This window comes from Mustela putorius, unplaced genomic scaffold (assembly GCF_011764305.1).
Source record: "Mustela putorius furo isolate JIRA1106 unplaced genomic scaffold, ASM1176430v1.1 tig00000460_pilon_pilon_pilon, whole genome shotgun sequence".
Taxonomy (NCBI): Eukaryota; Metazoa; Chordata; class Mammalia; order Carnivora; family Mustelidae; genus Mustela; species Mustela putorius.
In genome coordinates this window covers 22,033,863-22,058,388 of record NW_025421389.1, presented here as the reverse complement: position 1 = coordinate 22,058,388, position 24,526 = coordinate 22,033,863, and the positions used below count along the sequence as shown (strand labels likewise).

Sequence of the window (24,526 nt, the reverse complement as noted above, 5' to 3'; positions counted from 1 at the left end):
CTTGCTTATGTCTTTCTGTCTCCTTTATCAGAGTCTGGATTCCAGTGGGTGGGGGGGAAGGGGATGCCTACCCCTCCCACCCCCTCCCCAACCTTATCACAAGCACATTGGGTACTTAGAACATCCTGCCGCTTTTCCAGGGAACTGAATGTACTGGGCTGACTGTCTCCACATCTCAGGGTTAAAGGAGGGAAGGATGGGAGGAGCAGATACAGGGAACCCTCACTAGACACCTGGGGAAGTTGTCAAAGGAAGTATTTCAGATTGCTTATGCGTATCTGTCAGTTAAAAAGAACTGATTCTTAAACTGTTAAACTAACCTCTTGGTCTTTTTTCCTAATTTCAGTCTTCAGAATTTGTAATTTCCACTGTTTCTCACTGTATTCCTCACACTAATAATCATCAGTTTCCTTTTTTACACTTCAGAGTAACTCTGTTACTCTTCCCCTCCCCCCCAGCATGCACTTGAGTACTTCAAATTAATTGGACTATTTTGAGTTCTTGGGCCATCTAGGGAGAAAACCCTACTAATATTACGTAGGTGTATCCATCCCTTTTCTGCTGTTGGCTGAGAGGCCCGGGGAGAGATAGATGGTATCCATCTAAGAAGTCTTATAATTTTGGTGCCTGAGCTGGGATTTGAACCCAGTTTTAAAACCGGATTTCAGAGTCCTTGCTTTGCCACTTTCATCCAATCTGGGCTGTCTTTCTAGTTGTAGATACTGATTCAGTGAGTTCATGATAGATACATTCCTAGTTTCCTTTCAGTTGAAGATCCTGGGAATGAAGCGAGCATCTTCTCACCTGGACCAAGCCAGCAGCTTCCTTCAGAACTTTCTGCAGCTGGTATACTCCGTTACCTTCTGTCCTCCACACGGCCACATGATTATTAGAATTTATTTAAAGTTCGTTACCTGGCCATCTTGCTTTCTACCTGAAACCAGCAGTAGAGTGAAATTGTGTTCGTGGAGCAAGAATTTGTGGTTGTACACATGAAGGAGTTCAAAGACTGCTTCACTGTTAACATGTCCATTAAGTTCAGACTGACAGGAAGACACTTGGGTAAATAATGTTTAAGATCTAAAGGAATCAGGAAACTATAGTCAAATGGCAAAAAGATAATCAAATTAAATGTGTAAACCTGGTGATTCACAGACCTGTACCCCTGGGGATAAAAATATATGTTCATAAAAAAAAAAAGATAATCAAATTAGAAAGTTACCAGCTTCCATGTGCTGAGGAGTTGGGGGTGGGGACCACAAGGGTAGATGAAAACATTGAGGGTTCATCCATACAGAAACTTAAAGAAAGTACAGCTTGCCTCCTTGTAGTCGCCCGTTACCCGTGAGTCCGGACTGTTTGCACAGGCAGGTTAGGCTGGTTGTGTGCTGTAGACCACCACATCTGAGCTGGATGAAGGGCATCAGTAGCCTCAGGCCCATAATATCATGTGACCACAGAGTTCAGGACAGGAACCTTGAGCATGGACTCAGCTCTCACGTTGCATCTTTGCCTCCTAGTCTAAAACAGCCTGACCCAAGCATGACCTTTTCACAGTAATGACAGTAGAACAAGGGTCAGTTACTCAACCGGGCCATCAGGACCCAACCTGATGACTAGCGACCAACCACGCCAGCAGTAATTACAGCAGATGGCTATGCCACTAAAGTTTCTTAACAGCTGCAAGCTTCTGTGTTTTTTGTATCAGCTACTTTATCACTCTTCACCACAGTGATGCTACTGAGTTAAACTGGTTCAGTCCTGGAAGAGAAGAGAATATGGAGATCCCAAGATACTTCTGTTTTTCTAGTCGTCTTCCTCCCCTGCCTAATCACACCAGGTTCTTCTCTACCCAGTGAAAGTAGCCCAAGCCCTTTGTTAAGCGCATCCAAACTACTAGCCAGGTGAACTTCACTGGCCGGGGACAAGTGGGTGGGTAGGAGGGAAGGCTCCCTCGCCAGCACCCACTTGGGGAAAAACTGGACAAAACCAGCAGGAGAGTCCCATCTCCTACTTTTCTCCTGTCATTGCAGGGGTGAAATCTTCACTCGGCAACGTATTTTTACATAGCCACGAAGCAAAGGTCTTCGATGTTTGATAAGCACATAGTCTATTTTCTACTCTGGCCTGATTTTATACTATTGCTTTTATGTTCTCAAAAGACATTCTGCAAACTGTTCAAGCTTTGACCTTCATGACACGTTAGTATACTGTGGTAAGCTCATCAATAACTAGCAGTCGAAGCCATTAGAGAGAACATCCTATGCCCTCCATGACTTGACCCTCTTCAATGCGTATCTTCCCACCCCTTTGAACCTTTGTGCCAATAGCACTGAACTTTGAGTCTATGACTTTGCTCTAAGTCAAGGCCCCTTGTCGAAAATGCTCCTATTCCTTTGCTAGACCATCTTCTATTCATCTTTTCAGATCCCCCTTAGGGACACCTCCTGGGGTGTTTTCTGATTTCTTCTGATTTCCCTCATTTCCAGCCCTGGTTTGTACTAGATCTCTCATCTCTGAGTTCCCATAATACCTTGTGTAACTTATCATTGCACTTACTCTGTATTATATGCTTACCCATTTGTCCACACTGTTAGATTATGAATTCTTAAGAACAGAGAATGTGTTGTAAGTATCTGTGTTCCCAGCACCCAGCTTAGTGACTAGTACACACTAGGCATTGAATAAACGAAAGAATGAACAGGAGGTTGAGTGATTTGTCCATGGTCATCTAGCCAACCGTCAGCACCAAAATCAGAATACAAATCTTTCAACTGCACTTCCTGTTCTTTCAATGATACTACACTGCTGCTTGTGAGGAACAATGCAGGTTATTAATAAGGATCAATAAAAGTCACTTAAAAACTAGATGCCATACATACCCATCACAAGTTTTTGACACATTTTCTGGAATTGTTTGATTGAAACTAGATGGAATTAATAAGATAGTTTATGGTTTTGTTTTTTGTTTTCAAAGATTTTATTTATTTGTCAGAGAGAGACAGCGAGAGAGGGAACACAAGCAGGGGGAGTGGGAAAGAGAGAAGCAGTCCTCCCACTGAGCAAGGAGCCCGATGCCAGGCTTGATTCCAAGACCTTGGGACCACGACCTGAGCTGAGGGCACACGCTTAACAACTGAGTCACCCAGGCACCCCAGTAAGATGGTTTTTATAGGAAAAGTGAAACTGAAGAAAAAGACTGATTCAGAGGAACAAAGGTGTCGTGGATGAGAGAATCACCGTCGTGAAGGCTCAGAGGACCAGGGAGGTAACAGGAGAAGCTACGGGAGGTGGCCTGTATGTGAGCCAGAGTGTAAAGAGAGGGAACCCTTTCTATTATTGAGAGCAACATGGAGTAAGGGCTGAGACGCTGCCTCTGTTATCTGCAGATAACAGCCAGAGAGGACGAAAAGCTTCTTGAGTTGCGTCTTCTGATTTCGTAGCTGGACACCCAAGCTTTCTTGAGGTAGGAGGATGGCTTATTCTTAATCAGCGATCTTTGGAGACAGATTTGAGTTGGTCCATTTTTTTATCTTCTTGTTTTCAGCTGCGTGATTGACCAGCGTCATTTCCTGCAAAACTCTGACGTTGATTCCAGCACACAGCCACAGGGTACCAGGATGCGAGGCCTGATGTATTGTTCAAGTTTCTCAGTCAGAACGGTGAAAGCCCAGGAAAGGGAAAGTGGCTGATCTGTCTGTGGCAGAAACTTGGCCCCCCTCAGTCAAAACTGCTCTCCCTTGACTCCCCTCCTATTCTTGAGACCGTAGTTCAGGATGGTGCATGCAGCCGAGCCCCGCTCCCCTGTGCTGCATTTAGGAGGTAAAGGGACATAAGCCATGACTCTGGAAGGCTCCAAAAGTTTAATTTCACCATGATGCACAGTGCAGGGACTTAAACAGAACTTTCTGACATCAAAGACCTTGCTTTTTCCATAGTACCAAGAAACCATGTGACAGGTTTGAGACCAAAGCCCCAGAATCTGATGTGCATCCCATTTTCATAAGCCTTAGAGAGATGACCACACCCAAGGGCAGCCCTGAGAAAGAACAGTGCTTGAATGATGGAGAGAAAGAAGGGCTACACAGTGCTTTTGCTGCTGAGGCTCCTGGGCCATTCTGTTTGAGCTCCCCCTGGATACACTGAGACCCTTTTGTGGTCATGATGAAAATAGGGAACTTCAAGTTCCCTGCACTGTGCATCATGGTGAAATTACCTTCCTTTAGAGGGCTTGCTTGTGTAACTTTCTTTTTCTGGGTAAAAGTTGCTTAATTCTAATGTTGGGTTTGATCCTGCCACCCACCCGTTGGCACAGCCACTCTACCCTCTATGGAAAACTGGGAATCTTGTCAGCTCCCTGGTTAATGGTCCCATTTTTTAGGTCCTTTCTGCACTCAGGATCGGAAGGATGGCGCACAGGGAAGCTTTAGAGGGAAATCATCTGAGCCTTGTGACCCCACCCTGCCCTCATTGCCAGGGCTGGAGTCGGTTTTTTGTTTTTTTTTTTTTATAAGGTGGCAGATAATGCAGTAGCGGGACCATCACAGAAGGTCCAGGGGGTTGCTCTGAGGCCTTGATATCTCCTTTGCTCTCATAAGTCTGGTTTTGAGACCCAGCACTGCTCTTCTTTTATGCTAACTGCTATAGCCAACAAAAAGGCCTTCTCTCAGCACTACCAGACCTGAGAAAGGATCTATTCATAACTGGGTTGTGCTGTTCCCTCCCTAGGGGGGGTGGGGCAGAAGGGCTGAGGAAAGTTCCGCAGACCTGAGAACTGCAAGAAAGTCTGGGGCTGTTGCCCTCAAGCCCTCTTCCAACACAGAAGTTGCTGAGGATTCAAAGGTTAAGCCCATGAGCCCTTGCAAAAGGGAAGGATCCCTTCTGGATTTATTTAGACAGATTTCTCTTAAGATACTTCTAGAAGAAAGGGAGCAAACAAATATCAGCAGTCCCCATCCCAGTTGTCGAGCCCCAGAGCAGTGGTTCTCAAAATCTATTGTGCATATCAAGCTTCTGGAGTGCTTGTAAAACCCAGATTCCTGGGCTGCACTTCTAGAGACTGCAACTCAACAACTGGAAGTCATGTCTGGATATGCATTTTAAACAGGCCGGGCAGGTGGGAGGGCACTCTTTGCCCCAAAGCCTAAGAGGCAGAGTTAGAGTGCCCCCAGCCTGGGCTTATTCAATATAGCACCTGGACCAACCAGCCTATAGCTGAGAATAGAGGTTCTTACAGCACCCAGGAAAGTTCCAGAAACCAGTCAAATTACATCAAGCTAAGTGGGGACCTCAAACTCAGAATGGAAGTATTTCTTAGAATTCCAGATTTACTGGCAAGCCGAGGAGGAGGTCACCATGAGAGAGAAAATGGAATTCACTTGGAATGTGGAAATTCTACATCCACTGTAGTCAGTGACTTTCAGTATAAATTGATAAAAACTTCTGGGGATTGCATGGGCTTATAATGAAAACTCTTCCTGTTATTCTGAGGGTCCTCCAATTCGGATTTGTCCAAATGTGCTGGAGTCTAATAAATTACCTACTCTACTGTCTGTAAAATGAAGGCTTGGTCCAGGAGTCTGCTAAGCTTCCCTTTAGTCTGACTTTCCAGGGTTCTTCAGATCCTGCAGCCTGCTTTTGATCTTCATCCTCAAGCACGAATGCTTGGGCAGGGGGCCAGGTCTAATCCTTGCACATACAATTTGCCTAGTATAAATAGAACAGTACCTGCACATAGTAGGTGCCCATTAAGTATTTATTGCAGGAATGAATAAATATTTATAATTGGCTATGAGATAAAATAGTCCTTTTTGGAACAAAGCCCAGAGAATAAGGCAGGGGCAGGAGCTGCGGCTGCTGGAATCTTGGAAGGAAAAGAATTCCCACAAGTCTCTGGCCCAGGTGGCTTCATCCGGGTGCAGAGAGCCCGATGTGGGGCTCGATCCCAGGACACTGAGATCATGACCTGAGCCGAAGGCAGCAGCTTAATCCACTGAGCCACCCAGGCGCCCCACATTTCTTTTCCTTTAAACAAATCTTATTTGTCTTAGAAATCCATGTGTATCCTAGAAAATATAAATATTTATTTATTTGACAGAGTGAGAGACAGCTCGAGAGGGAATACAAGCAGGGGGAGTGGGAAAAGGAGACGCAGACTCCCTGCTGAGCAGGGAGCTTGATGTGGGATTTGATCCCAGGACCCTGTGATCATGACCCGAGTTGAAGGCAGATGCTTAAGGACCGAGCCACCCAGGCACCCCAAAATGTATACACTTTTAAAAGATCTAAAAACATTTTGAAACCATCCACAGTCCAGTGATTTTTTTCTTTTTGCTACTTTTCTATACTTTTGGAATTAGATGAAATGATACATGTCATTTTAAGAGTCATTTGTAATTCAAAGATTTCTCGATGCTTTTCTATGCATGCCTACATATTTGGAAACCATACTCTTGATATAGTGCCATATTGTGAGTGTTCTCTGTTGACATGTTCCTTAAAGTCTTTTTTTTTTTTTTTAATTTTATTTATTTTTTTGACAGAGATCACAAGCAGGCAGAGAGGCAGGCAGTGAGAGAGGAAGGGAAGCAGGCTCCCTGCTGAGCGGAGAGCCCGATGTGGGGCTCCATTCAAGGACCCTGAGATCATGATCTGAGCCGAAGGCAGAGTCTTAACCCACTGAGCCACCCAGGCACCCCTGTTCCTTAAAGTCTTAAGCTTCATTTTGGATGGCTTCATAATAGCACTTTTAACCATTTCCTCATTGTGGACATTTAGGTTGTTTCCTTTATGCTTTATGTTACAAATATCGTAATCATAAGCATTACTGCCTATACATTTTTTTAAAAGATTTTATTTATTTATTTGACAGACAGAGATCACAAGTAGGCAGAGAGGCAGGCAGAGAGAGAGGAGGAAGCAGGCTCCCTGCTGAGCAGAGAGCCCAATGTGGGGCTCCATCCCAGGACTCTGGGATCATGACCTGAGCTGAAGGCAGAGGCTTTAACCCACTGAGCCACCCAGGCACCCCTATACATTTTTTTTAAAGATTTTTATTTATTTGACAGAGAAAGATCACAAGTAGGCAGAGAGGCAGGCAGACAGAGAGGGGGAAGCAGGCTCCCTGCTGAGCAGAGAGCCCAATGGGGCACTGGATCCCAGGACCCTGAGATCATGACCCCAACCGAAGGCAGCAGCCTAACCCACTGAGCCACCCAGGCGCCCATGTCTATACATTTTTAATCTGTATTTCATATTTCCTTAGGATAGAGCCCCAAAAGTGAAATTACTCTGTCAAAGAGTATAAAGCTCTTTAAAATTCTTGAAACACAGGCCAAAACATTTTGTAGAGAAGTTTTTATCGATTTATACTGAAAGCCACTGTCTTTCAATGAGCCTTTTAGCTGCCTCTGCAGAGGAGAAAGCCCTGCAAGCTTCCAGGCCCAGTTCCTGTCCTCCTAAATGAGCTCTTCCTTTCTTTTCTTTTTTTTAAAGATTTTTATTTATTTATTTGACAGACAGAGATCACAAGTAGACAGAGAGGCAGGCAGAGAGAAAGGAGGAAGCAGGCTCCCTGCTGAGCAGAGAGCCCGATGCCGGGCTCGATTCCAGGACCCTGAGATCGTGACCTGAGCCAAAGGCAGAGGCTTTAACCCACTGAGCTACCCAGGCATCCCGAGGTCTTCCTTTCTTAATGGCCCAAGGATGGGGGACGTCGGTGGGAAACGCGGTGAGGATGGAGGTGGATTCTTACATTGAGCAAAGAAGTCTTTGTCAACAAGAATCCAGTACTTGGAGATCCTTCACGGAAACATCCATCTATTCCAACCAACGCGCGCTTCCAGAGACGGGTAGGATTATGAAAGAGGAGGTAGTAGCGGGACAGGAGCTCCAGATGGCTTCCAGCTGGAGGGCTGCGGCCCCTTTAAGGCCCAATCCGAGACTTGGCCCTTTAAATCTGTGTCAGTTTCTCCTGACGTCAGCGGGCGGGCCGGCAGCCCTGCTGTTTACCGCCTCGCGGCACCGCACACTCCCCGGAGTTGCGAGCACGGGGGCCGCCGCGGCCGCCCGGCCTTAAAGGGCCCGCGCCCCGGAAAACGCGCCGTGCCGCGCCGCGCGGCGTCGGGTCGCTGCCACCTTTCACGCTCCTCACCCTCAGACCCTCCTCCCTTCCCGGCCGCCCCCGCCGCCGGCTTCCTTCCCTCCCTCCTTCCCTCCCCTTTCCCCGGCGTCTCCTAGCTCCCAGCAACCAGCCGCCCCCTGGCTCTCACGGCCCCGGCCGGAGGCCGCGGGGTCTCCGGGCCGCGCTCAGCCCCTCGCGAGCTGGTCCGTACCCCACATCCTCCCCTCCCTCTCCCGCCGCCCCTCCCCGCCGGGCCCCCTGGGAGCGTCTCTGCGGCTCCGGGGAGGGGACGTTTCCTAATCTCAGGCCGGGGTTAAAGTTCTGGTCCTGGTGAGATGCTGGAAGCTGCGGCCAGAGCCGCAACCCGTCCCGGAGGTGTCCTGTCGCCTGTCGCCGTCCCCGCCGCCGCCGCTGTCGCCGCCGCCACTGCCGCCTTGCCGGGGCCATGTTCGCTCTGGGCTTGCCCTTCTTGGCGCTCTTGGTGGCCTCGGTCGAGAGCCATCTGGGGGTTCTGGGGCCCAAGAACGTCTCGCAGAAAGACGCCGAGTTTGAGCGCACCTACGTGGATGAGGTCAACAGCGAGCTGGTCAACATCTACACCTTCAACCACACTGTGACCCGAAACCGGGTGAGGGCTGGCCTGGGCCGGGCTGGGGGGCTGGTGGTGAGTGGGTGAGCAGACCAGCGCTCTGCCAGTCAGTCAGTCCTCTGCTCTTTAGGGGGCCATGAACGCGGCACCCTACTGGGTTTCGTTTTCCCAGAACGCAGTGGACTCTTTTGACCAGTCCTCCTTGCCACCAGTGCTCCAGTGCCACCAGTTTCTCTGAGGCTCCCACTGGACAGTTTCTAAAGTTGTCTCCTTCCCATCTTCTCTTTGAGCCCCTCCTTTCCAGCAGCTGTGCTCTGAGCAGGGCTGGTCCAGCACCCCAAAGCTGACAGCCCCACAGTCTGGGTGTAGGCAGAAGCAGGCCAGCTACTGGGCTTGGCCCACAAAACCCCAAGGAGATGAGACAGACTGACTGAAAGGCTCTGCTTGGCCAAGTTATAGCTGAGACTCCCCAGGGAGATGAGTGCAGGACTTCCCACTCTTTCTGCCTTAGAAAGCCCGCTGGCCTTGTTCAGTCAGAGGTGGTGGAGATAAGACCAACTCCAAGTGGGATGGGAGGAGAGAGAAAGTTTGTCTCCAATGGGGAAGCTACCTCACCCTGACTTTCTCTTTCATTTTCTCCCCAGCCACGTGTTAAGCGTGATTGTAGCTAGATCTAGGAAGTCTAGACCCCCGGGCAGAGCTGAGATTTGGAGAACTGTTGGAGCCTGGCTCTGTGGTCTCCTGCCTGGCTCTCTCCATGATTGCATTTACCAAGAAGTGGTAGAGCTGAGAGTGGCAGTGTGATTATTTTTCAGAATGGGGCAGGATCTGCCTTCTGTGGCAGACCAGCAGCTGCCTTTAGTGCCTGTTTCTCTGAAGTTTGATGTCCTCCTGCTTGGAGTCCTTTCTTCCTTCTCCCCCATAACTGGGGTCCTCCTGAGAGTTACTTTCTACCCCTCTGGGAAACATTGCCCTAGGGCTCGGGTCTCAGCAGCCCAGTAACAAGCATTGCCAGGATCCATTGACTGATTTTCTTAAGCTCCCACTGTACGTTCCTCCATGCACCAAGAATGAGAGTGTCTGCATTTTACAGAGGGGGAAATCGGGGCTCAGAGGTGTGAAGTGACTTCTCCACAGCCCTGGCCCTTGGTCAGAGCTAAGGATAGAACTTGGCTTTCTTAGCTTTCAACAGTCTCGTTCCCCGCCTCCCCACTGGCTCTAGCCCCCAGATTAGTTGTTGAATGGGGACTTCCTGGCTCACAAGGAAGAAAATTGAGGAACACTTCTTCTCTCCTGTGTCCCCGTGTCCCTGTGCGAGTATATCCCATGAACATGGATAGATATGGGGTATCCTGGGTTTGGCCAAAGTCTCCGTTGTGTTTCCTGTTGGGAAGTGAGGCCCTGTGTTTGTGTGGGTCCCATTGTCCTGCACATGTCTGCCAGCCAGGACGGGCCCTCTTCCAAGAGCCTCTCCTCTAACTCAGAGCAGATCCCTCCTGAAGACTGGGGCTGCTCTGGCAGAAGGGGCATAGCTAGCTGACCAGCCTGACTGGGGTGGTTGGGGGTGGAGAACAAAGTGGTTGGCATGACGGGCTCATGGTCTCTGGAGCCCTGTGTCCCAAGGAGCTGAGGTGGATTCACTGCAGGCTTGACTGAGGGGCGTCTCCATGTCATTCTGCAGACAGAAGGCGTGCGTGTGTCCGTGAATGTCCTGAACAAGCAGAAGGGGGCTCCTTTGCTGTTCGTGGTCCGGCAGAAGGAGGCTGTGGTGTCCTTCCAGGTGCCCCTAATCCTGCGAGGGCTGTGAGTAGGACCTGGGGATCAGGGAGGGGAGAGCCTCACCTAGGGCCTGATCCAGGGCCTCAGGCCACCCAGGAGCCCCTCTGTTTCTCGTCCCCATTCCCTGAACCAGAGGGCTGCTCAGTGGCCAGGCCAGCCAGCCTAGAGCTTGTCAGCCTCGCTGGGGGAGGAAACCAGATGTTGGAAACCAGAGATGGGGAGTCGGGGCCTTGCTCCTATGCTGTGGCCTGCTGGCTGGGACAGTAGTAATGTCCTGCTTTCTGCTTTGGGCTGTAGGTATCAGCGCAAGTACCTGTACCAGAAGGTGGAGCGGACTCTGTGCCAGCCCCCAACCAAGAATGAGTCCGAGGTCCAGTTCTTCTATGTGGATGTGTCCACCCTGTCACCGGTCAACACCACCTACCAGCTCCGGGTCAGCCGGATGGACGACTTTGTGCTCAGGTCTGCAAGGGCCATCCCAGGGGACCATGGGCCTGGCCTCTTTGCCAGGCTCTGTGAGTGACCGTGATGGGGGGGCTCTTCTCCCTCCAGGACTGGGGAGCAGTTTAGCTTCAATACCACGGCAGCCCAGCCCCAGGTAAGATCTGTCTGGCAGCTGGCCCTCTGGAGAAGCAGGGACATGGGAGCAGGAGTGGTCAGCAGAGTCCCAGATTGGCTGCTGGGAGTCCCAGGTTGACTGCACCCTGGCCATGGAGGGACTGTCTGGAAATAGGAGCTCTGGCCCTGAGGTGGTCAGGGACAGGCCACATGGACGTGCAGAGGCATGGGGTCTGGCTGCCACCTTTCCTCCTTGCCTCTTGGGACACTATTGTGAGTGCCCACTGAGGTTGAGGGGAGTGATATAATTGGGCTGCTTGGGGTCAGGGTCCTTCTCCCCTGAGAGCTTCCACTGCCCAACTCTGAGAGGATACACACTGTTCCCTTCTAGAGGGACAGAGAGAGCATCCTCATGAGATGGGGCTCTCCTTGCCCTCCTGTGCCCTCAGTACTTCAAGTATGAGTTCCCGGAGGGAGTGGACTCAGTGATTGTCAAGGTGACCTCCAACAAGGCCTTCCCCTGCTCAGTCATCTCCATCCAGGATGTCCTGGTAGGTTGTCTGCCCTTTTTTGCTCTCCACCAGCGGGGAGCAGGACTGCTAAAGAGAGGACCCAGGGCCTGGGTTCCTGCCCATTTGCCTCTCCCCTCCTCCTTCTGTAGTGCCCTGTCTATGACCTAGACAACAACGTAGCCTTCATCGGCATGTACCAGACTATGACCAAGAAGGCTGCCATCACTGTGCAGGTAGGAAATGTGCATGACCCTGTAGGAGATGTAGCCAGGGGATGAACTTTCCAAACCTTGCGCCTTCACCCCTGCCCCCATTTTTACCCTACTGATAAGACTGAGTCTTGGCCTGCCAGTCCCTGAGATTTGGGGCTCTGCACTTTATGTGAGGGTTGAATCATCTTCCCAATCACCTTGTGGGGTAGGAGAGAGCAGAGAACCCTTTCTGGCTTTCGTATCTATTTCATTCACTGTAACACGAGCTAGGAGGGGGAAAAGGAGGGGCGCCCGGGTGGCTCAGTCGGTTCAGCATCTGCCTTCAGCTCAGGTCATGATCCCAGGATCCTGGGATCCAGTCCCGCATCAGGCTCTCTGCTCATTGGGGAGCCTCCTTCTCTCTCCCTCTGCCTGCTGCTCCCCCTGCTTGAGCTCACTCACTCTCTGTCAAATAAGTAAGTAAGATCTAAAAAAAGAGAGAGAGAAAGAGAGAGAGATTGAGAAAAGGTTCCTGGCTGCTGCTGAGTGCTGCCCTCGAAAAGGCTGAAACCTGTGCTGGGGGCCTGGAGGGTGAAGCCACACACTCACCTGACAACATCCAGTCTTGCAACTGAGGGGGCAGCAGGCCCCTCCACTTTTCCTCCTGGCTTATGCCCAGACCGCACGGCACGCCCATGGGTCCCCTGCTGGTGGTCGTGCACACGTGTGCTCACCTGGGTGGCACGCGGTCGCGATTTGGGCTCTGGAGCAGGTAACCCTGCTGTACCACTTACTGGCTGTGTAACCCTAAAGCCTAATAAGGGCAGTGCTAGTACTTATCTCGTAGGGACCTTAGTGTGGGCTAAATAAAATTAAGTGCGCATTTTGTGGATTGATTTTGATGGTGGTTGACGACAACCATGGTTTTGTCATCCCCATCGTCATCCTGCAGCGCAAAGACTTCCCCAGCAATAGCTTTTATGTGGTCGTGGTGGTGAAGACCGAAGACCAGGCCTGCGGGGGCTCCTTGCCTTTCTACCCCTTTGTGGAAGGTACACGGTGTACCCTGGGCCTTGGGAGTGGGGAGGGCTCGGTCGCTCCCCAGGAGGTAGAAGACCCTGCGTGGCTGATGGGTGGGTCCACCGGGATGTGAGGTTTTGGCCCCGGACTCTCCCAGGCCTGGTCCCACAAACTTTTTAGCCAAGCTCCAGGCAGCTTCTTGTTTGACGTTCTGCTTCCAGATGAACCGGTTGATCAAGGGCACCGCCAGAAAACCCTGTCAGTGGTGGTATCTCGAGCAGTCACGTGTGAGTGTGGGTGGCTGAGTGAGGAAAGGGAGGCTCTTCCTCTCAGACGGGTCGGGGTGGGGGGGGCCTACACGCAGACTGGCGGGCCTGGAAGGGGGAGTGTTCTTGGCAGCCTTCACGATGGGGGGTGGGTCCCAGGGTGGTGTAGTACAGAGTCAGACACTAATAATTGAATTACTGAGTTCCAGTTCTCTCTTCACCCCTTGTGAGCCGTGCAGTCTCACTGAGCCTCAGTTTCCCTGTCTCTCTGTCTTGATGATAATAGGATCTGTCCCAGTAGTCTCACCAAATTGTGAGGTTTAGCACAAAATTAGCTGGAAAGTGTTAGGCCCCTTAGTCATGCTCAATAAATATTTACCGAGTGATTGAATGGAGCCCTTTGTAAACTGGAAAATAGAACCTAAAAATAAGGGATTGTAACGGGAGGGGAAAGAAGCTGCCTGTCTTGTAGGAAATCTTTATTCCGCAAATATTTCTTGAGCACCGTCTTTGTGCCGGGTGTTTTGCATTGGCCAGAGTCCTCAGAGTTCCTGTCTGAAGAACAGGGGCCTGCTTCTGGGCAGTGTGCTGAAGCTGTGAAGGGCAAAGGGCAGTCACTGGGACCCCAGGACAGAGAAGCTTTCCTAGAGGATGCAGCCCCTGAGCTGTGTTTGGAAGGAAGCTGTGTTTAAAAACAGGATGGAGGGGGTGCCTGGGGGGCTCAGTGGGCTCAGGTCATGATCTCAGGGTCCTGGGATCGAGCCCCAGATCGGGCTCTCTGCTCAGCAGGGAGCCTGTTTTCCCCCTCTCTGTGCCTACTTGTGATCTCTTTCTCTCTCTCTCTCTCTCTGTCAAATAAATAAACAAAACCTTAAAAAGAAAAAGAAAGAAAAGAAAACAGGATGGAGATTGTGAGAAAGAAAGAGAGGAGAAAATTCTAGCTGAGGGAGCAATAGGAGGAGAGACAGGAATCACATCAGAGTTTGGCCTATTTCGGGGAACTGCCCATTGCTCACCCTGTCGGGCCCTTGTGTGCCATGGCAAGCATCCTTGGAAGGTCTGATGCTTCTTCTTACATCACATCTTCCTCTCTGTCCCCCCACAACAGCGGAGGCCTATGTTGGTGGTATGCTCTTTTGCCTGGGCATATTTCTCTCCTTCTATCTGCTGACCATCCTCCTGGCCTGTTGGGAGAACTGGAGGTAAAGCAGGGCCACTGGGCATCCCCCTTTTCTGGGGTGGGTTGAGCAGGGGAGCTGGCCTGGCAGGATCTAAGCCAGCCCAGGGCCCCAGCTCCACACCATCCTGGGGCATAGGAAGGCAGGTCCCTTTCAGGGTCAGTGCTCCATGGGCCTCTCCTCTGGAAACCAGCCCCTGCCCTCAACCTTCTACCCAAGCAAGGAAACCCCACATTGCTTCCCAGCCTGGGAAGAACCTTAAGGTCACAGACAGAGGACAGGGTTATGGGTGGAGAGGGTGGAAGCTGTCCAGTCCAGGGTAGGAGAGATCCTCATCCTGGCCCCTCTGGTTTGCCTCTGGATTCTGTTCCTGCAGGCAGAGGAAGAAGACGCTTCTGGTGGCCATGGACCGAGCCTGCCCAGAAAGCGGTACCTCCGGAGGCCTGGGCAGGGAGGGCAGAGTTTGCTCTGTGATTTTCTGGATGGTTCCCTCGGGGGCTGGTGGAGGAAAGGCCAGCTGGGGGCTTCTGGGTATTCAGATCGGGACTAACACTCTGTAGATGGAAACAGGGCTGGGCTCTTGTGCCCCTGCGACCCTTACATGCCCATCTTAATGGCTGTCACTCAGTTCATTCTCTGGGTCTAGCTACACTGTCTGTCCACCTCAGGCAATACAGCTCAGAGTCCGGGGGCAGTTATTAACCTTTCATTCTCTCTCTTTTTCTTCCCTCCTTCCCTCTCTGTCTATCCTCCCTCCTGCTTGGGACCTTCTCTCTCAGCTTCTCTCCTTGGTAAGCTCCAGGGGCTGTGGGCAGAGGAGCTGAGGTCCAGAATGGGCGAGGGAGGGGATGCACCAGGGGGTCTGGGCGGGACCCGGGCTGTCCTAGCTGGTCATGTAGACACATCGGTTCGCTGACCACTGTCTCTGGAGCGAGGACAAAGGATGGCAAAGGCTTCTTCGGGGCCACTCGTGGGAGGCTGGGGCGGTCGGTGGGGGTGGGAGGTAGTGCATTTGTCAGGATAGGTGCTTACTCTTTGCAGCTGCGTAGCTCCTCCGTGTCTCTTCTCTGGAGTCTCTCTTCTTGGCTGTGGGCCCCACTCTGTTGCCAGAGCTTAGGGGCCCCTGATTTCTCGTTGCAGGTCACCCTCGGGTGCTCGCCGACTCCTTCCCTGGCAGCTCCCCTTATGAGGGCTACAACTACGGCTCCTTCGGTACGTGTGAACGCCAGAGGTTGTCCTTGCCCACTCACAGCCTGGGCTTCTACCTCCAAGGCAGCAGAGTGGCCACGGGGTCCCTCCCGACCCCTGCCTCCCCGTCCTCTCCCACTGAGACCTCACTACGTCCCATGCCCCATCCCCCACAGAGAACAGTTCCGGGTCCACAGACGGCCTGGGGGATAGCACGGGGACCGGAGACCTGTCCTACAGCTACCAGGGTGAGTGAGGCAGGCGGGGCCTTGCAGGGCTGGAGCAGGCTGGGTGAAGCGTGGTGACGGGCACCCGCCTCTTCTGCCAGACGCTGGCACCAGGAAAGGGGCTGCTGGCTCCCTGCCCCTCTCCCCTCTCATGCTCTCTTCCTTGGCCCCACTTCCTGGTAACTTTCCCTTTCCTTTGAAGGGCACGACCAGTTCAAGCGGCGCCTCCCCTTTGGCCAGATGCGGCAGCTGTGCATTGCCATGGGTAGATGTGGGGTGGGGGGGCGCTGCTCTGCCAATCTGCTCCTGCCAGGGCCGTTGACCGGGGCCGGTAGGCTCCAGGGCCAGAGAGACGCTTTGTGCATGGCTTCCCCATCTAAAGCCAATAATTGCCCGCTCTTGTGTCTTTTGAGAGAAGCAGGCACTGGCCTCGATGCTGGTGGACTGGCACCCCAGCTACCCCTAGGCCAGATGTTCTGGTTTGCTGCCACGTTTGCCAGCACCCTCACTCCCTGGCCTGCTGGGGTAGGGCCTATGGGCAGGGGTATCATGTCTTGGCCTCTGGGGACTTCGTTCCAGCAAGGTAACAAGAGGAAGCTTCTGAAGGCACCAGAAAGGAACAGGAGCAGGTATCACCCTTGCTGTACCCCAGAGCCCACTGGGTCTCTACCAAGTGGGGGCCAAGGCCATGCCCTCTCAGAACCCACACAGCTGGGCACCTAATCAGCATGACTTCTGCCGAATTCAGTCCTGTTGCTTATGTCTGGGGCCCAAGGTCTGCTCAGGGTCCTGGCCTAGAAGTCCTATGTCAGTGAGGGGGACAGGGCTGGAGGGGTCCCTCTTTGGTGGCCTCTTCCCAGAACCCACCCTTGTTCCCCTTGAGGACTTAGGAGCACCTATGATACCTTTGCCCTGGGCCTGAGCTCACCTCCACCCCTGCTCTGAGCCCACAGTTTGCCTCTGCCCATCGCCCAGTAATTGTGACAATTGCCCTAGGTGGGTGGGGACAGACCTTAGGTTCTGTGCCTGTGGGTTAACTGTTTCCTCCTGCCCACCCCAGATCGCTCCCTCGACCCCGTGGGCACTCGGCCTCGCCTGGACTCCATGAGCTCTGTGGAAGAGGATGACTACGACACGTTGACGGACATCGATTCCGACAAGAATGTCATTCGCACCAAGGTCCGATGCCCTGTGGGCTGGCGCTGGCCATGGGTTTCCCAAGGAAAGTAGATTCTGTGTTCAGGCCCCAGCACTGAGCCCCAGCTCCCTCTGGGGTGACATCTTAGGGGAACAAAGGGAAAGAGCTCAGCTGTGGCAGCATCGATCCCAGGAGAGGCTGACTCCGTTCCCAGCCCTGCCAGACTGACCGGCCAACAGTAGTGGGGTGGCCTTGAGCCGGGCCCTGCAGAATTATGGCCTGTGGGAGGGGCGGGGGGATTCTCTTGTTTTCCTCTAACCCGGGCAAGAGGGGCTTCTCCAGTCTCCCGGGCAGTGGGAAAGCGGGGCTCACTGCAGCTTCTCCCCAGCAATACCTCTACGTGGCCGACCTGGCACGCAAGGACAAGCGCGTCCTTCGGAAGAAGTACCAGATCTACTTCTGGTGAGTGGGTGGAGTGGGCCAGGCCTCCTGTTACCGGCAGGGTGGCGTGGCCGTGTCTCGGGTTCGGCCTCCTCACCGCTGTCCCCCACCCCACAGGAACATCGCCACCATCGCGGTCTTTTATGCGCTTCCGGTGGTACAGCTGGTGATCACCTACCAGACGGTGAGAGGCCGGGCTGGCTCCCCTGGGCCCGTGCAGAGCACCCTTGCCGAGTGTCCCAGCCTGGGGCTCTGGCGTGCGCACAGGTCATAGGTCACAGGACCTGGGTTCAGAGCCTAACTCTGCCTCACGGGCTGGGTGACCTGGAGCGCGCTCAGGGAGCTTCAGTGTTCTCATCTGCAAAATGGGGTCGTTCAGTAACGGTGACGGCACCTTCCCCAGCTTGTTGCGGGGTTTACGCAACTAGGATCATAGGACTTTGTAGGCCTTGGTTTCTCTTCCTTTTTCTCTGGGCTGTGATGCAAGACCCTCTGTCATGGTCATGCCCCGTGATCTTGGGCTCCACGTAGTGCGAGGGGCGGGGACTGTGCCAGAGAGGGCTGGCCCGGCCAGCCGCTTGTGTGGCACTTTGCCATCCTGCCACGTGGGACTGTGTGGTGTGGCCCGGGCCTGGCTCCCTCTTGCCTGGGCTCCGGGCCAAGTCAGGTGTTTCAGCAGCCCCTCCCGCCGCCGTGCCCCGCTGCAGGTGGTGAATGTCACTGGGAATCAGGACATCTGCTACTACAACTTCCTCTGCGCCCACCCGCTGGGCAACCTCAGGTGGGGGTCTTCGGGAGTGAGCTAGGGATTGGGGGTGGCAGGGGAGGCGGGGAGGGCTCCGCCAACGCCTGCCGCAGGTAGGGCCGAGGCCATGCGCCCCTGTCCTTCCTAACAGCGCCTTCAACAACATCCTGAGCAACCTGGGGTACATCCTGCTGGGGCTGCTCTTCCTGCTCATCATCCTGCAGCGGGAGATCAACCACAACCGGGCCCTGCTGCGCAACGACCTCTATGCCCTGGTGAGACAGCACCTGCCGCAGAGGCCTCGCCGCCTCCAGGCCCTTTCTAGCAGGCGTGGCCCAGCCCACATGCCCCACCACATGCCACACCGTTCCTCTCTCCTGCTCCCCCTCTTTGGGTCCCTCCCTCCGTCCCTCTTTCCCCTTCTCTGTCCCTCCATCCCTCCCCTCCCCCTTCCTGCCTCACCTTCTCTCTCCCTTCCCTTCTCCCCACAGGAATGTGGGATCCCAAAACACTTTGGCCTGTTCTACGCCATGGGCACAGCGCTGATGATGGAGGGGCTGCTTAGTGCCTGCTATCATGTCTGCCCCAACTATACCAACTTCCAGTTTGGTGAGTGGGGCCTCCTGCTTCCCTGGCTGCACCGAGAGCAGGGACCTGCCTGAGGTCCTCCACCATCCCCGGGTCCCCCGCAGGGATCCCCAACACTCAGCCCCTGTGGGAGACTCCGGAGCTGGGCTTCCTGTGGGCGCACATGTCCTAGTTTTATAGAAAAGAGGCAGCTGGGTGCTACCGCATTCCTTTGTTGAGTGTTTTCTATGGAAAAGCAAGGGTAAACGCCGAGACAAGGAACATACTTGAGCTCTGGTCCCTGATCTTAAGGTGCTCAGGCTAAGTTGTCCTTGCTGTCAGGGGAAGTCAGACTGGATGCCGGCCAGTGGGGCCGCAGTGTGCTGTCCTAGGGACAGTGAAGGGACTGGCGTTCAGCCCGCTGCCCTCCTGCTCTGTGGCCATGGGAAGGTGTTGGGCCTTTCTCGGCCCCCCAGGCTGTCTGGGCTGGGAGTTCACTGCTGAAGTTTGGTGGATGTGTTTGTAGCTCACGTTCCTGTCCCCCAACCCAGACACGTCATTCATGTACATGATTGCTGGGCTGTGCATGCTGAAGCTCTACCAGAAGCGGCATCCAGACATCAATGCCAGTGCCTACAGCGCCTACGCCTGCCTGGCCATCGTCATCTTCTTCTCTGTGCTGGGCGTGGTGAGGCCCTGGCCCACGGTACCCACCCCGCATGCACCCCCTATCCCGTCCCTGAGGTGCCTTCCCTGGGCCTGCCCGGAGAGCCCCAGCCCCGCTGCTCGGGAGGAAGGGTGGGCTGGGGTAGTGGCTCTCCTCAGCACCTCCTCAGCCCTGCCTACGGCGGCCCCCCGCAGGTCTTCGGCAAAGGGAACACAGCGTTCTGGGTCGTCTTCTCGGTCATTCACATCATTGCCACCCTGCTCCTCAGCACACAGCTCTACTACATGGGCCGCTGGAAGCTGGGTGAGGGCCTGCCCGGGGTAGGGCGTGGGGGTCTGGGCAGACGGGCCCCTGGAAGGAGGGGTCGGTGGCCTTGGGAACCCGCACTCACTTCCGACTTTGGGTTCTGCCCTCTTGCTGGGGTCCCTGGAAGAATCACAGTGGGAGGAGTTGGATGAGGGTTGGCACAGCCATGCCCTCCGAAGCCCTGGGGTTCTCTCTGCTGGCGTGGGCCAGGGGCCAGGAGAGAGTGGTGCCTGTGCCCGTCAGCTCGGTCCCTTCTTGCAGACTCAGGGATCTGCCGCCGCATCCTCCACGTGCTCTACACAGACTGTATCCGGCAGTGCAGTGGGCCCCTCTACGTGGTACCGGCCTGCCCCAGCCCTCCTCAACTTCTCTGTCCTCTCTCCTCCCTCTGGGGTGGGGGGCGGGGCGCCACTGACAGCTCAGGGGAGGGCGGGCAGCGGCTGACTTGGGCCTTCCTCCACTTCTCTCCCTCTCTCTCTTCCCCGCTCTCAGTCCTCGTTTCTCTGCTTCCCTCCAGGATCGCATGGTGCTGCTGGTTATGGGCAACATTATCAACTGGTCGCTGTGAGTAGGCCACTGCCTGTGGTAGCCTGGCTGGGGACTGGGCCAGCCACTGGCTGCCTTGGGGGCCATGAACAAAGTCTCAGCTTTGGGCATGAGAAATGGGAGCTGAGGAGAGAAATGTTGGCACCTCGGGTTCTAGCATTTCTGTGGGCCTCTGAACCCAGCCTCACGTCATCATAAAATGTGGGGTAGGGGTGAGGGAGAGCCCTTGCCTTGCTCTTGGTCCTCCCTGGCCTCACCAGCATTCCCTCCCTTTGCTAGAGCTGCCTATGGGCTCATCATGCGCCCCAATGATTTCGCCTCCTACTTGTTGGCCATTGGCATCTGCAACCTGCTTCTCTACTTCGCCTTCTACATTATCATGAAGGTGAGTGGTGCTGGGCCTCCGCCACCAGGTGCCCTGCCTTTATGGGATGGAGCCAGGCACGGCCTGCTTCCGGTTAGCACTGAGAGGGGGAGTTTTTCCTTCAACTCTGCCATGAGGTCTGAGGAGGGGAGAGGCTAAAGTCTCCTGCATGTACTCCAGCTGCATCCAGAGACTTCCCTCCTCCAGGAGTGGCCCTGTGGGTGGCAAGAGCCCCGTGCAATGCAATGGGGGTCTGAGCTGGGGGTCACCAGGTCTGCACAGGCGGGGGCCTCCAACAGCTGGTGTGAGAGGAGCCTCTGCACCAGGAGAGCCCCCGGCCAACGCGCCCCGCCAGCACGGGGCTCTGCGCACCTGGGGGCCTAGCTAGGGTGGATGTAGGGGTGAGGACCCCAGCCTGCTGGTGTGGGACACATTCACTGTGTAGCTACACAAGGTGATGGTGCGAATCTAGGAAGGCTTCCCGAAGGATCCATCCTGTGTGCTGAGAAGTGACACAAAGGGCGGGGTGGGGTGCGGGGAATGGGCCAGGCCAGGGTCTGGCCCTCAGGCTGCTCTTCCCTCCCACAGCTCCGCAGCGGGGAGCGGATCAAGCTCATCCCACTGCTCTGCATTGTGTGCACGTCCGTGGTGTGGGGCTTCGCGCTCTTCTTCTTCTTCCAGGGACTCAGCACCTGGCAGGTGAGGAGCGACCCGCCGAGAGGGTAGGGCTCGTCCGCAGGCTCCCTGTGAGCCCACCCAGGGCCCCTTCTCTTCACAAACATAGTTTGTGTGTGCTAACCCCGCCCCTTCACAGCCGCCTTTTCACTTAACCCTCCTAATGGTCAACACACCAGCATGGGGCTGTCCCCCCACCCCCACCCCCGTTTTGCCTAGGAGGCCGCTGAGGTTCAGAGAGGCCAAGGGACCTGCCCAAGGTCACACAGCCAATGAGTGGCACAGCTGGGTTTTGAAGCCGGAAGTGCCAGGCTCTCCCCTCTGGCCTCGCAGGCACCTGCCATGATTTGGGTTTCGATTCTGTGGTCAGAACCAAGCCTGCTGGGTCTCTGCCTTTGAAGCACTTAGAATCTAGTTCAGGAGAGACCATCGGTTCCTGGACTGCTCTTTGCAATATGATGCACAAGCTGAAGCGGATAGGCAAGGACGGGAGAGGGAATGGACCCGAAAACAGAGGACAGAGTTAGGAGGTCCAGGAAAGCTTCCTTGCGGAGGCAGACCTCGCTCATGGCCTTCACAAGACCTTGGGTGATGAGAAAGGGCCTGTGGCCCAGCGATGCTGTGACCAGACTCACGACAAGAGGCAAAACTAGACGAGGCAGATTTGGGGTCAGAGAAAACACGAATTTGGGGGCTGAGTGAAGACTGAAGTCCCGAGGGCAGGATGGTTGTCGTCTCAGTGGCCTCAGCATGTGGCACGGACGGCCCCCAGATGCAGTGATGTCCAGGCAGGGTTAGTAGGGTAGGGTTATGGCAAGCAGGGAGGACCCAGAGTGCTGCAGGTCGCGGCACACAGTCTTGGCTCCAGTCCTGGGTGGCGCGGAGGGCTGTGTGGCCTGCCGGTAAGGCTCTGGAGAACAAGTGAGCCCGGAGTTGCCGATGGGAGCAGGGGCAGAAGCCAGCATCCTCCGGGAGAAATCTGTCACAAAAAGCCCATTCTTAGCTGTGGGGGACGAGGGCAAGGGTGAGTTGGGAGGACGGTGCGCTCGCGCCTGGCACGGGCCGCAGCTTGGCCACGGGCAGCCACAGGCGGGTCTGGTCCGGCCTGGGTGGGCGCGCCCCAGGCAGCTCTCCCTCTTCCTCCCCAGAAAACACCTGCCGAGTCCCGGGAGCACAACCGCGACTGCATCCTCCTGGACTTCTTTGACGACCACGACATCTGGCACTTCCTCTCCTCCATTGCCATGTTTGGGTCATTCCTGGTCTGTGAGGCTGTCCTGCCCCAGCACGGGGGTGGGGTAGAGGCCGAGGTTGCCCCGTGGCCTGTGCCTGACTCGCCGTCCTACCGCACAGGTGTTGCTGACGCTGGACGACGACCTTGACACCGTGCAGCGGGACAAGATCTACGTCTTCTAGCGGGAGCCAGGCCCCTTGCTTTACTCACAGGGGAACCCCCCCGAGCTCCTCTGCCTCACTGCCCAGAGCCTCTGTAGCTCTGGGGGTGTAAGTCCTCACCCTGCGGCCCAGCGCGGGTGGTGGTGGGCCCGCGAGGTCTGGCCCAGACTTGACCTGGGACGGTCGTGGGGGGAGCTGTGAGCCTTGTGGCTATCCTCTCCTGGGGAGGAGGCCCGCTCCCCTAACACCCCAGATGTTGGCCAATGGCTGCTGCTTCAGTGTTGAGAGCCTCTCATGGGCCCTGTCCGTTGGCTCTCCGTTTGTTCCTCTTTAGGATGAAGGAGAGAGTGTTGTTGCCCTGCCCATCTCACACCTTGCATTCCGCCCGTCCTTCCCCTCCTCAGGAGCCTGCGACCCCAAGCCCTTTCTTCTTCCTGATCTCCAGTCCAGGGCCTGGTTGGGCCTGATTCTCTGTCCTGCACCAGGGCCCCACTGCTTTTTGGGGCCGTCCCTGACTGCCATCACTGCCTGCTTCAGTCGGGAGGAATGGGGGTGTAAGATTTTGGAGGCTGGCCAGCTGGTGCCAGGCTTTCGGTGCTAATGCCTAAGAGGGGCTGCAGCCAGTGCTGCCTCCTCCCTCTGACCTGTGCTTGGGACTGGCTCTGTAGTAGTAAGGATCAGTGCACGTGGGAGAGTCGCTTTGGTCTGAGGGGTTGGATTCAGAGGTCACCTTCCTTTCCCATCAGCCCCCAGACTGACGTTGGCACCAGGATCGGAGGGAGAGATCAGTTCCCCCTTTCCCTTCCTTTTTCTTTCCAGCCCTCCGTCCTGCCAAGCCCCATTTGGGGGCCTTTCAGTGCCATTGACGCTGCCCAAGAATGTCCAGGAGCAAAGGAGGGGGATACAAGGCGCCCAGCTCCTCCTGCCTCCTCACAGCCGTGGGAGCCCCAGTGCCTATCTTAGAAGGAGGCTCAGGAAGGGACACCATGTTCCCCTCGGTGTCCCCGGTCCAGCCTCACTCTGGGACCCAGGGCTGGCTTCCGTGTTTCCGTCCTGTCTTCGGCCCAGTTTTGTGTTAGTCACACACACATATATGTGTAGGAGTTTACACTGAGTTGCCCCAGCTCTGGGCCCCTGGCTGCTGTGGTCCCTCGATCTCCATCACCCTACCTGGTCCGTGCCAGATGCCAAGGCTGGGGGAGGTCAGGTCGGGCCTCTGCCTTGGGGATGGGAGTGTGTTTTATTCTGCCCAACTTGTTTTTATGGCTCTCCCTGGGACTGGGGAGAGGAGGTGGATCTGGATCTTTTTTCAGAACTCCATTCAATGTCTGTGTCCATGCTACGGTTGCGTTTCTGTTTTCTATGAACGAGTCTGCATTCAATTAAAGAAACAACCAGACGTGCTTCTCAGGCCCCTCTTTGCTCCCCCTTTCCAAGTGGAGGTGTTGGAGGGAGGGTGGGACAGAGGCCTTCCGCTTCCCAGCTCTGCTGGTCTGCCCTTCTCTTTTCAAGAAAGTAGAGTCCCCCTTGTTTTCCCCATGTGTCCTTGAGTCCCCCGTGTCTCTTCTCCCCTTTGAGCAACTGCCTCAGTTCAGGAAACATGTACCAGGGGCCTGCACCGTGCCAGGCACGGTGCTGGGCAGAGAGGATGGTGGAGTGAAGAAGTCGTAGTGGTGCCGTCTCGCCACTGAGATCCGCCGCTCCCCCCAACCCCCGCCACCTTACCTGGCAAATGGCAGCAGCCTCTGCCCACCTGGCCCCTCACCTTCAAGGCAGGCCAGCTTCCCTTCTGGCCTGAGCCTCTCCCAGCCTGGCAGACTGTGGGTGCAGCCAGTGCTCCCTGACTGTGACTTTAATGGACAGGAGAAGGCAGAATGAGGCAGGGCTGGTTCTCCAAGGAACACAAAGTGGTGATTATATAATAGGGAAGTGTGCATGTGGATGGCAGGCAGGCTCCCAGAAGAGGGAATTTGGAAACAACCCTAGAAAGTTGATTTAGATTCCAAACAGGCCTAGGAGGCCAAGATTTGGGGGGCCAGGAAGCTGGTGAAT

The 24,526-nt window shown here is 54.8% G+C and overlaps 1 protein-coding gene across 6 annotated transcripts; it reads left to right on the top strand.

Annotated features, from left to right (window-relative positions):
• Positions 1-7,978: 7,978 nt before the first annotated feature.
• On the top strand, positions 7,979-23,873 carry SIDT2 (SID1 transmembrane family member 2). Of its 6 annotated transcripts, none has more exons than XM_045080492.1 (27): positions 7,979-8,750; positions 10,393-10,514; positions 10,788-10,952; positions 11,043-11,088; positions 11,498-11,599; positions 11,710-11,793; positions 12,704-12,803; positions 12,993-13,058; positions 14,146-14,239; positions 14,592-14,644; positions 15,356-15,427; positions 15,580-15,651; positions 15,833-15,895; positions 16,691-16,809; positions 17,157-17,230; positions 17,327-17,393; positions 17,917-17,990; positions 18,106-18,229; positions 18,446-18,563; positions 19,073-19,227; positions 19,383-19,491; positions 19,756-19,832; positions 20,012-20,058; positions 20,320-20,425; positions 20,993-21,103; positions 22,228-22,341; positions 22,433-23,873. In XM_045080492.1, exons 1-27 carry the CDS (start codon positions 8,568-8,570, stop codon positions 22,493-22,495), a joined length of 2,580 nt encoding a protein of 859 aa, XP_044936427.1. In that variant the 5' UTR covers positions 7,979-8,567; the 3' UTR covers positions 22,496-23,873. The 6 variants fall into 6 exon arrangements, with proteins under 6 accessions (XP_044936427.1, XP_004749961.1, XP_044936428.1 ...); XM_004749904.3 differs by having other exon boundaries at positions 7,981-8,750; positions 19,073-19,209; XM_045080493.1 differs by lacking the exon at positions 15,833-15,895 and having other exon boundaries at positions 7,981-8,750.
• Positions 23,874-24,526: the final 653 nt, after the last annotated feature.